The 11,083-nt window shown below is 51.4% G+C and overlaps 1 protein-coding gene across 1 annotated transcript in view; it reads left to right on the forward strand.

Moving 5' to 3' along the window:
- Positions 1-9,142, forward strand: part of BOK (BCL2 family apoptosis regulator BOK) — a 31,527-nt gene extending 22,385 nt beyond the window's left edge. Inside the window, exons 4-5 of the mRNA XM_027875666.1 lie at positions 566-729; positions 7,676-9,142. Of these exons, the coding sequence (XP_027731467.1) occupies positions 566-729; positions 7,676-7,801 (290 nt within the window). The 3' untranslated portion in view covers positions 7,802-9,142. The remainder of the gene's footprint in view (positions 1-565; positions 730-7,675) is intronic.
- Positions 9,143-11,083: the final 1,941 nt, after the last annotated feature.

An 11,083-nucleotide genomic window follows, 5' to 3' on the forward strand; every position in this document is an offset into this window, starting at 1 on the left:
CCCCCCCCCCCCCCCCCGCTAAGAACCCGTGCTCTGCCCTGTGTAGTGGAAAGAACACCACTTTTGGAGCTGAGTCCTTGGCTCTGACACTTACTAGCTGTGGAACCTTGGACAAATTACTTCATTTCCATGAATTTCCTCAGCTGTGATGTTGGAATCTAATAATTCTGTCATTTTCCTATTCACAGAGCTTAGCACACAGTAGGTGCTTAATAAGTGCTTCATGAATGAATGAATGAATGAATGAATGAATGCCTCAGAGGGGATTTGGGAGGAAAGGCTATATAGACCTTAAGGCACTATGAAATGGGAGTTATTGCTATGACCAACAATCGTATCAGAGAACCCTGAGGCCTGGCTCTTGGCCCCCTAAAATGAAGGGGCAGTACACCATGACCTTTGCAGTTCTTTCCTGTACTAAAAAATGATCTCTAATCCTCTAATCCCTTGATAGCATCCATAGATAACTGGAAAATGCCAACATTCCCTGCAGCCAGAGAAGAAGGGGGATGGTACATGGTAAGTGAGTTGAGCTAAGGAAGACTGGGCCTTTCTTCTTTTATAGGAATAACATGGGGCAAAGTGGTCTCCCTCTATGCGGTGGCAGCAGGGCTGGCCGTGGACTGTGTGAGGCAGGCCCAACCAGCCATGGTCCACACCATCGTGGACTGCCTGGGAGAGTTTGTTCGGAAGACGCTGGTGACATGGCTAAAGAGGCGAGGAGGATGGGTAAGGAGTGTTCACTTTGTGTGTGTGTGTGTGTGTGTGTGTGTGTGTGTGTGTGTGTGTGTTCATTCTTATTTTTAGAAAAACAAACCCTATACAATGGAAACAAAGCAAACAAAAGCCCCATGGCTTTGTGGAAGGTGGGGAATGAAAGGAGCAGGAAGTCTGGCTGGTGGCAGGCCTAGCTTGGTACTACAAGCAGGTGCTTGACCAGGCCGTGCTCATTGTGTTCCACATCTGACCTCTGGCAATCTCACAGTCCAGCTCCTCCATCCAAGCAGGCTCTTCCTTTCTCAAGTCTGAGATGCAGCTTGGACTTCCCTCCAGCTGAGGCCCCCACAGGGGCTGCCAGCTGAGTCTGATCTCTAACCAGAGATTATCATCTCCAAAGGCTTGCACAATTTCCTCCTCTCCAGACCCTCTTCTCAGGCCAGTGGTGTTGCAGTGATGCTGAGCTGGGAAATAGAAATTTCCTCTCCCTCCAGCCTGAGGGGTCAGGGTCTGGTCATGGCAACTGAGGCTCATGAGAGCCAATGTGGTCAGAGTTGGGTTGAACAGCCAGAGACGGGGTCCTGGGTTTGCATGTCAGCTCTGATGTTTACTGACTCTGTGATCTTGGGTAAGTCCCCTCCACTCTCTGAGACTCAGTTTCCTCACCTGTAAAATGAGTGTTAGACTAAGCTCCCTTCCAACTCTAGATCTGTGATTTGGTGATCTTTTCTTGCTTTCTAGTTAGGGATGGTCAGTCAGTAAGCAGAGAAATGAAGTCATCTGCCCAGGGTCACCAGCTAACAGACATCAGGATTTGAACTCAGGCTTTCCTGATTACATCGGCTGCTTCCTCTAGAAGGAGCTGAGCCATCCTAGAAGAATACGGGAGGAAGGCCACTTACCTGACCCCTGGATGCGTGGGTGGAGATTAAGGGTTTGGCTACCTGGCAGCTGAGCCAGGGGACCCCACCTCCCTTGGCCACACCTCAGTCATTACCCAGGATTTCCCTCTGCTCAGCGAGAATTCCCTGCCCATTCATGGCAGGGTTTCCTCTGGGAAGCCCCTCCCAGGGCTGAAGGATGGCCTTGGGAACTGCACACAAAGGGCCCTGCCCATGGCTTCCTGGGATATTGCTTACCATGGCATCTTGCCCTAATGAGGCAAGGAAAATGAGCAGAAGGCATCCCTCTGCCTTGCCCAAGAGGCCAGAGAAAGGGAAAAGGCCGGCCTCCTGCCCGATTCCTCCTATGAGGGAAAGCTGACCTCTGTTACTAGTGGGTCCAGGATACAAGGCGGTGATCAGAAAAAAGGGGACAGGCTTAGGTCAGACCCGCACCTTGGTGGCAGAGCATCTGGGTGGCCTGGGGCCTCTGTCTCTATCTCTGTCTGTGTGTGTGTCTCTGTCTCTCTCTACCTCAGTTTCCTCATCTGTGAAAGAAGGGGGTTGGGCTGCTCTTCTCAGTCTGAGCCCCTTGACCTCCTGGCAGCAGAAGGGCACAGAATGTGGATTGTTTTGCTGGCCACTGTGGCTGGGGACCAGCCTCGGTGCCTTCCAGCAGCTCCTTTCCTTCTGGGCTCCGGCTTGCTGTATCAGCCGGCCAGTCACTGTTTCTGGGGGCTCCTTGGTACCTGGGCTGCAGTTCTGTCCAGCCCAGCCCCTTCCCCTGGTGCCCCTTTGTCAGCAGAGATGGTGCCCTGCCCTCACAGCTGCAGCTAGGAGTCCTGGCACCCAGGAGAGGCGGATAGCACTGCTAGGTAGCTGTGGCCTGGGCCCCCAGGGGAGTTGAGGAAGAAGGCAGGTGGGCACAAGAGAGAGCCCAACCATGATCATCCTGGGGGAGAAGAGGCAGTCTGACCTTCCCCTCCTCCCCTGACCTCTACTGACAGTGACCTTTTCATCCTTGGGGTGGGGGGGCTGCTTTTGCAGGGCCTTGGCAGCGTTTGTTAAATTCCAAATAGAAATAAAGTCGGCAAGTGAAGCTAGTAAGTTCCCACTCCAGGAATGGGGAGGGCTTGGATCTTATGCACGGAGCCTCTCTTTGCAGATGAGGCCCAGAGAAATGAAGTCATCTGCCCAGGGTCACCAGCTAACAGAGGATTTGAACTCAGGTTTTCCTGATTACATCAGCTGCTTCCTCTAGAAGGAGCTGAGCCATCCTAGAAGAATCTGGGAGGAAGGCCACTGACCTGACCCCTGGATGCGTGGGTGGAGATTAAGGGTTTGGCTGCCTGGCAGGATGAGTTCTCCAGACCATGTCAGTAAAGATGCCCTCCTCCCAGGAAGCCCATTCTCCCAGGTGTTGGCGCCTGGGTCAAAGTCCCAGATTCCCTGCCCTGCTTACGGGCTCACCCTGCCCTTCCTAGCAACCTTGACGCAGGAGTGCTCAGGAGGAGCCAGCAGGCCTGCCTCTGCCCCTGAGATTGCCCTTGGGCAGCTGTGGCAGAGCTGAGGTGGGTGGCCTTGAGGCTGGGCAAAGGCTCCTCCTCTCACACACCAGAACCTTGCCCCGACTCCAGGGGAGCTCCTGCCGGGTCCCCACTTTTCCCCTCTGCCCTCCGACCCCTAAACGTGCACACATCTGCTCTGGACTTTCCCACTGATGGTGGTGTTGGGGCTGGCTGGGAGATCCTCTCTGGGGCCTGGCCTGCCTGTCAGATCACTGGCCTTGGCTCGGGGGGGGGGGGGGGGCGGCTGTCGTGGGCAGATTTCCACTGGGGCTCTGACAGCAGGAGGAATTAATTGCTGCAGTGACAGCCCCTCAATCCCAGCCCCCTGGTTCCTCCTTCCAGGTGTTAGTGAGAGCCAAGACCTAGCCCTGTCCCATGCCCATGGTCAGGTCAATCAAACTGCCTCCACACGGAGGACTTGATTTCATCGCTACTTTTCAATATTTCTGCTTGAAAATTTTTAACATTTTTTACTTTACCTCCAGTTTCAATCCCCAGAGAGCCATCACTTGTAACCAAAAATAAAAAAGGAAATAGAATCAGTTCAGCCAAGTTGGACTGTATGCAATATTTCACACCCATAGTCTACCACCTCTGGAAAGAAGGAATCAGATACCTCTTCTCTCCATCAGGACCATGTTTGCTTTCTGGGAGGGTAGGTGATGGGAGTCAGGAGTCAGGAGGCAGGAAGACCTGAGTGCAAATCCCACTCAGATACTTACCAGCTGGGTGACCCTGGGTAAATCACTTCACCTCCCTCTGTCTCAGTTTTCCCAACTGTAAAATGAGGTCATACATAATAGCACCTCCTGTGGTGGTTGTGAGACTGGGATGAGATAATATTTACCAAGCCCTTACTGCTTGACACATTGTAGCTCTCGCTGTAACTTTCCAGCTTCAGTTTGGATTGTTTTGTTACTACTCTTTCCGTATGTGTGATTTTGGTGGTTGCGTGTCTTACTTTCCTGATTCTGCTCACTTTGCTCTGTGTCTACTCTGGGACTCTGGGAACTCCTCGTACTCCTCACTTCTTAGGGTACCGTAATACTCAATTATATCTGAATATCATAACTTGCTCAGTCATTCCCCAGTCAAAGAGCACCTCCTTCAGAAGAGTTTAGAAACGAAACAAAACACACTTAGATTAAACACAGAGACAGAGACAAGAGACAGACACTGAGGCAGGTTTTTTCCATATCAGGGATAGAAAGGGCAGGGAAGAGAAGACAGCCCAGCCAGCCTCTAGGGTCCTTCTCCTTAATATTATTCAGGAAGAAGGAGAAAAAAGATCCTCAGAATGGTATAAATAACATTGCCCCTTTCTTGAAACCCCTCACTGAGAAATTGGCATGAAATCTTGTGTTTTGCATCTGATTTTAATTTGGGGATCATGATGGGAGGCCAGGGGAGTGCCCACCTGGGGCCATTGCAGCTGGGCTGAATCCTTCAGTGTGGGGAGAGCAAAAGGGTGAGCCTGAGCCCCGCATCCCCGAGTCACCCCCCACTGTCCCCTCCTTCAGTCCTGGCCAGTGAACTGTTCCTCTTCCTAACAGCGTGGGAGGACCCAGGGGCCGGGATTCTCTGTGGCGAGCAAGAGCTCGGCTTTGCTGAATCTCCCCCTTAGCAATGCCATCCAGCCCAAAGCAGACGGCGCAAGAGCGTTCTCATGAGCTTCTGAAGGATGTAGAACCTGGCCCCCCGGCTTCCTGGGAGGACCTTTGGCTGCAGTGGGGTGGTTCTGCCTCCTGGGCCCACAGCTGCTGGGGATGCTCATCTGTATCTCTCCCTGCCAGGTGTGGGGGTGGAGCTAGCGAAGGCCTGGGTTTGAGTCAACTTCTGTGTCCTCTACTGTAAAATAGAAATGGCCCTGAAAAGCTGAGTTCAAATCCTACCTCAGACACTTACTATATGTGTGATCCTGGGCAAGTCACTTAACCCCTGCCTGCCTCGGTTTCCACATCTGTCAAATCAGGATAATAATAGTATCTGCTTTCCAGGGTGGTTGTGAGGATAAAGTGCTGAGCTAGCACAGTGCTTGGCACGTAGGAGGCCCCATGTAAATACTTACTTCCTTCTTTCCTCACAAGGTCATCTTGAGGATCAAAGGAGATAATATCTGTAAAGTTCTTTGCCAGCCTTCAAAGGCATAGCAATGCTGGCTGTTCTTATTCCTTCCTCCTCTTTCCCTCCCTTCTTTGCCAATGATACCTTAAGCCTACAGGTGATGGAATCTCGGGGACCTGAAAAAGCTCCCTCCTCTCCCACGTGCCCAGAGGTCGGGCACCTCCTCAGATCCTGGCCTTCCACCATCACCCCTGGGCAGTGGCGTGATCTCCCCCCTGCTCAGACGTCCCCTCTTTGGCATGACTCTTCACAGCTCAATGATGACAATATTTCACAGGCCGGGCGAGGTTCTCGTTCTAACCTGGGGGGACGGAGATTGTTCCTTCCCTTCTGGTGGCTACAGCCTCTTCTCGCCCTCCTCACCCACCATGGGGAAATGCAGACGTCCCTATCCTAAGTCCCACATGTGTCTGACCCAGCTTTCTCTGGCTCCTGGCTGGCAGGTTCAGTACCTGGGCTTGGGATTTTGCCCCCTTCCCCTCCACACGGAGGAGGCCAAAGAGGGCTGGGTTTAGAGCCAGAGGACCTGGATTTCATCCTGGCTCTGCCACTAACCACTTCAGTGACCCCTTGGCTTTCTCATCAGCAAAATGAGGAAGCCAATGAGGTGACCTCATCCGTGCCTGCAGCCCACCATCCACAACCCATATTGTCTGGGGAAGAGTACGGTCCCCTCTGCTCCACCAAGTGTGACCCTTTGGTCCCAAAGAGAGTGCAGGAATTGGGGTGTCAGGCGGGCTGGCCTATCCCCGCACCCGGAGAGCTTTGCCCAAGAAAGCTTTTGGCACTGGTTAGCAGTCTGGCCTGTGAACCAATCAGCTTTCTCCCAGTTCTCCCAATCAGCTCATTTTACTCTGCCTTGCTGGGCTGAAGGAAAGAAATCCAAGAAACCATCCCTGGAAGTTTGTTGTTTTTGCTGCCTTTCTAACTAAGCAGTCCAGAAAGAGACAGAAGCAATGGCAAAGCCACGCGGAAGCCTCTTGGCCGGGGGCGAGGGAGGGGGGGCTTGTTATTTTTTTTTAATCTGTCACCTAAACGCCATTCCCCAAGACCCAGCCCTCAGCTGAAGCTGTGGGAAGAGAGCGTTCCTCCTGGAAGATACTGCAGAGCTTGTCTCTGCACAGTGGGCTGAACGAGCCAAGCCCTAGGCTGCCTTGGAGCCAGCCCCAGGCATCGGGTAGCAATTTACAGGGTGTGGACATGCCAGGGCAGCTGTTCACAGCCACCGTAGAGGAAGCAGAGGGAAGAGGAAGAGGAGGGCTGGGGAGTGTCTCTCAGCTAATAGTCTTACATGTAGAGGCTGAAGGATTGGGAGCCAGAAGGCTTGGGTTCAAATCCCTGCTCTTACACTTAGGAAAGTCATATGACCTCGAGCCTCAGTTTCCTCATCTGTAAAATGAGGGAGGAAGGAAGGACCCTAAGTTCTTCTAGCTCTGAAGCTAGGATCCTAAAGAATACCAGAATTTCTGGGTTGGAGGGAACCCCAGAGACCCGCTCATCCAGCTAGTGCCTGACCAGGAATCTCCTCTTGTTGGCATCCCAGCAAGAGACCCTCCGCCCTCTGCTCACAGATCTGCAGGTCTGGGCGGCTCACTATCCACTCAGGCAGTGCCTTGTACTTAGAATTCAGCAGCTCTAGTTAGGACGGTCCTGATTTGGACCAACTCTGCCTCTCTCTGACCTCCACCCCTCTTCTGGCGGGGGCCAGCCCGTCACACACTTGAAGTCAGGCTCTGTGTCCCCACTCTAGGTGTCCACCGGCCTTGTCTGACCGAGTTCTAAGCCCCCTCCTCAGGCAGGGCCTGCTGGGGCAGGCAGGAGGAGGCCAGACGTCCAGGCGATTTGATCCAACCCAGAGCCAGGAAGGGATAATCATTTATCCTGTGTCTACTCACTCTGCCCTGAGCATTTAATTAATACGATATCATGTGATCTCCTTTGTGAGGTGCGTCTGACATCAGCTCCATTTTCCAGATGAGGACCCAGCAGCTCGGACTGCTTACTTGTTCCAGGGGGATTTGAATCCAGGCCTTCCCAGTTCAGCTTCCTACTCATATGCCACCATGTCTCAGGCATGCAGAAGAGTTCTCTTCTCTCTCCCTCTCCCCTCGCAGAAATTCCCTCTAGAGCCTCTCTGAGAGTGGGTCAGCTAGTGACAGGGCGATTATCATATTCCAAGGCTCTGGTGCCTTTTGGGACGATTTTGTGAAATCCCACTTGGTCTATAGAGTGATCTGGCCAAGCAGGAGACCTCAGCTACTATTCCCCAGCATCTCCCTGGGCAGACCACCCCCACTAAGCCTTCCCATTTCCACTACCTGCCCCCCTCAGCCGCCCAGGGGTTGGAGTCTCATAATAAGCCAGCTTGCTTTTTTTCCCTTGTAGGCAGACATCATGAAGTGTGTGGTGAACACTGACCCCAGCCTTCGATCCCACTGGCTCGTGGCCGCCCTCTGCAGCTTTGGTCACTTCCTGAAGGCCATCTTCTTTGTGCTGTTACCAGAGAGATGAATGCCCAGTGCCCGCTGGGCCTTGGGGCCGGGTCCCCTTCCCTGGCCAGAGCAGGGCTGCCCCTGCGCACCCTGGACTCTGGTGAGGGGAAGGGGCAGGGGAAAGTGCTTCTCTCTCTCCAGTGGGAATACTTGGGCCTGGTTGTAAAATGCCTTTCATTTTGGGAACAGGCGGCTATCTCCACCTGGGAGCAAGCCTTTGAAGGATCTCATTTCCCTCCCCAGCCAGGGAGATGTCAGAGGGGGATTCTGGGAAGCTGCTGGATCAGCTTCCCCGATGCTTGATGCTCAGCCATATTCTCCAAGCTACAAAGGGACTGTCTCCTCTGTTCCACAATCCTCTGACTGGTCTCTTGTTTCTGCTCCTTCCTACGGTGTCAGTGGTCAATCTTCTCTTTTTAAAGCCACCCTCGTCTGCCCTTTCCTTCGCCCCCACATTCAATGAGCGGCAGGTGCTCATCACCTTCCCTTGGATTGCTTCGGTCTCCTGGCCTCTGGATTTCATCTCTTCAGTTCCTCCTCCAAACAGTAGACTTCCTAAGTAGCTCGCCCACAATCCGCTCAGAGGCTCCCCATGGCCTCTGAGATAGTTCCTTAACCTGGCTTTTGTTTTTACATCACAATTATGCGCAGTTGCCTGCACCCCAGTGAACCTTCCCTTTGCATAAGGAGCATCAGTTAAGAAAAATGAATTGACATTAAAGTAGTGTCTGCCATCTTATGCAACCTTCTGCACCTGTTGTCTCACACCTCTCCAAGGAATGGAGGGAGGAGCATTTCTTCATCTCTTTCTTTTCCAGACATAGTCACATGATTTTCCATCATGCACTCTATACTCCAGGCAAACTGGACTATTTAGTCATTCCCATGAATCTCCCATCTCTGTGCATTTGCACAAGCTGTACCCCCATATATGGAATGCACTCCTTCCTCATTGCCCCCTTCCAGGATCCATTCCCTCCTAGCCTTTCTTGATCCTCCCCTCCTCCCTCAGTTGTTACTGTTCTCATTTTTTATTGACTTTGTATTTATTTATGTGTGTAATGTGTGCAATCCTCTTAGTGGAATGGAAACTCCTTGAAGGCAAGGACTGTTTCATTTTTGCCTTTAGACCCCAGCACCTGGCATAGTGCCTGGCACCTAGTAGGTGCTTAATAAATGTTTGTTGATTGATTGACTGATTGATCCCCACTGTTCTTAAAACTCCTTACTCCTTTGGATTATCTTGTATCTTGCATTTACTTATGTGGGTAACTTGTATCTCTGAATAGAATGTAAGCTCCCCGAGGGCAGGGGTTGTTTTCAGTTTTCTTTGTGCGCCTGGCACCTAGTAGTTACCTAATAAATGTCTGTTGAGTGAATGAATGAATCCAAAGAGAAGTCAACCCCTTCCTTCCCGCAACCCCAATGTATTGGGCTGATGAGTTGCTCTTGGGCCTGGCTGTGGGGCAGAGGTGTGGGCCCTGGAGAGCTTCCACCCAGCCTCCAAAATGCTCACGATTTCAGTGTGCCTGAGGCAAACATGACTCACCCTCTTCTGAAAATTCTCAGCCAAAAAATACTTGCTCTTCTGCAGCGAATTTAGGAGGAGGAAGGGCCCTGGCGAGCCAGGGGCACTTCCAGAGTCCTTGTAGCCTCTGGCCCAACTTACCCGTGGAAGCAGGCTTTGAAATGAGACCTCCGGGTAAGCCTAGGACCAGGAGGAAGGGAGGAAGGCTGATGATTGTGGAAGAAAGTGGCGGCTCGCCCAACATTTGGTCTGGGGGCGGGGAATTGGTCGATTTGATTTCTTGGACTCAGAAGCATTCTAATGAGGAGTTTCTTCCCTCATCCCCCACCCCCTGGCCTTCTTATGTTGAAAGAGGTTTCCTGATCTAAGGATTGTGTGTGTGTGTGTGAAGGAGTGAGGAGAAGAGGAATGAAATGATCAAAAGTAACACATCAGTGTCCTAGAAACAGACAGGACCCTCTGCATATTCTGAGGACAAATAAACAGGTTTTTTTTTATAATTAAAAAACAAAAAACAAAAAACAAAACCGGGACAGAGAAGCAGATCGTTTTGGGTAGACAGAATAGCCCGGGAAAAGGCCCAAGGGCAGGAAAGCGAATGAAACACTCACTGGGCTGAAGTATTCATTTGGTCTAGAGTACAGAGTGAATGGAACATCATAATTTTAGACTTAAAATGCATGGGGTGGCTGCTTGTGGAGGAAAGCCGAGTGAAGAAGTTTGAATCTCATTTGGGCGGCAGTTAGGAGCCATGGAAGGTGAGTGAGCAGAGGAGTAACATGACATAAGGATCTATTATAACTATAAGGAAAATTAGTGTCAGAATCTGCAGAGTGGTCCAGACAGATGGAGATCGTGGAAAGCTGATTGGCTGTAGGATCTTGAGGGCAGGTGATTGCCCAGTAAGAATGTGAGCTTTTTGAGAGTAGGGATTTTTTCATTCTTTGTCCCTGTCTCCCCAGTACCTAGCACAATGCCTGGTACACAGTAGGTGCTTGCAATGTGCTGGTTGATCTTGAATAGGGAGTGGAGGCCATGCCTTTAGGAAGAACAGGTTCAGTGTAAGGGAAAGAGTTAGAAAGGTAGCAGGTGTGGAGTAGAACGGAGAATGAAGCCCTGGGAGGGAAGGAGGCTGAAGAACCGTCAGGTCACAAACTCGTTGGAAAAGTTGGGAGAAAATCCCGACTGATGAGAGGAAGGCAAATCCCAACAACTGTAGGGCTTCCCCACATGCCTGGCCAATGGTGAGAAATGATAAAAGATGGAACTAGACCATGTGGGAGGTGCCTCCTGCAGGAAGACCGGCACCAAGGCCCCTTTTGGGGGCTGTTGATTGTGGTCCAAGTGCTCTGGAAAGCGATTTGGAGTTAGGCAAGACATGGGACTAAAATATCCATATTTTTGACTCAGTTATCTTATTGTCAGGCATTTAAGTACAAGCAGGTTAGAGACAGGAAGAGAAGTTCCATAAGCTCAGAAATATTAATAGGGATAGGAATCAGACCAATTTTATCAGCTTAGGGAACTTCCAGGTGAGGTAACTCCCAGTGCTAATTAATGCAGGTCAGCACTTTCTCTACTACTTAGACTCTTAGAGCATCAAAGGATTAAGTGAGCTGCCCAGGGTTACCCAGACAGTATGTTTTAGAGGTAGGACTCAAACCTAGGTCTTTGTGTGTGTGTGTGTGGGTGTGGTGTGTGTGTGGGTGTGGGTGCACGCGAGCGAGAGAGAGAGAGAGAGAGAGAGAGAGAGAGAGAGAGAGAGAGAGAGAG

The sequence above is a fragment of the Vombatus ursinus genome, unplaced genomic scaffold (assembly GCF_900497805.2).
Source record: "Vombatus ursinus unplaced genomic scaffold, bare-nosed wombat genome assembly UNPS02014810.1, whole genome shotgun sequence".
Taxonomy (NCBI): Eukaryota; Metazoa; Chordata; class Mammalia; order Diprotodontia; family Vombatidae; genus Vombatus; species Vombatus ursinus.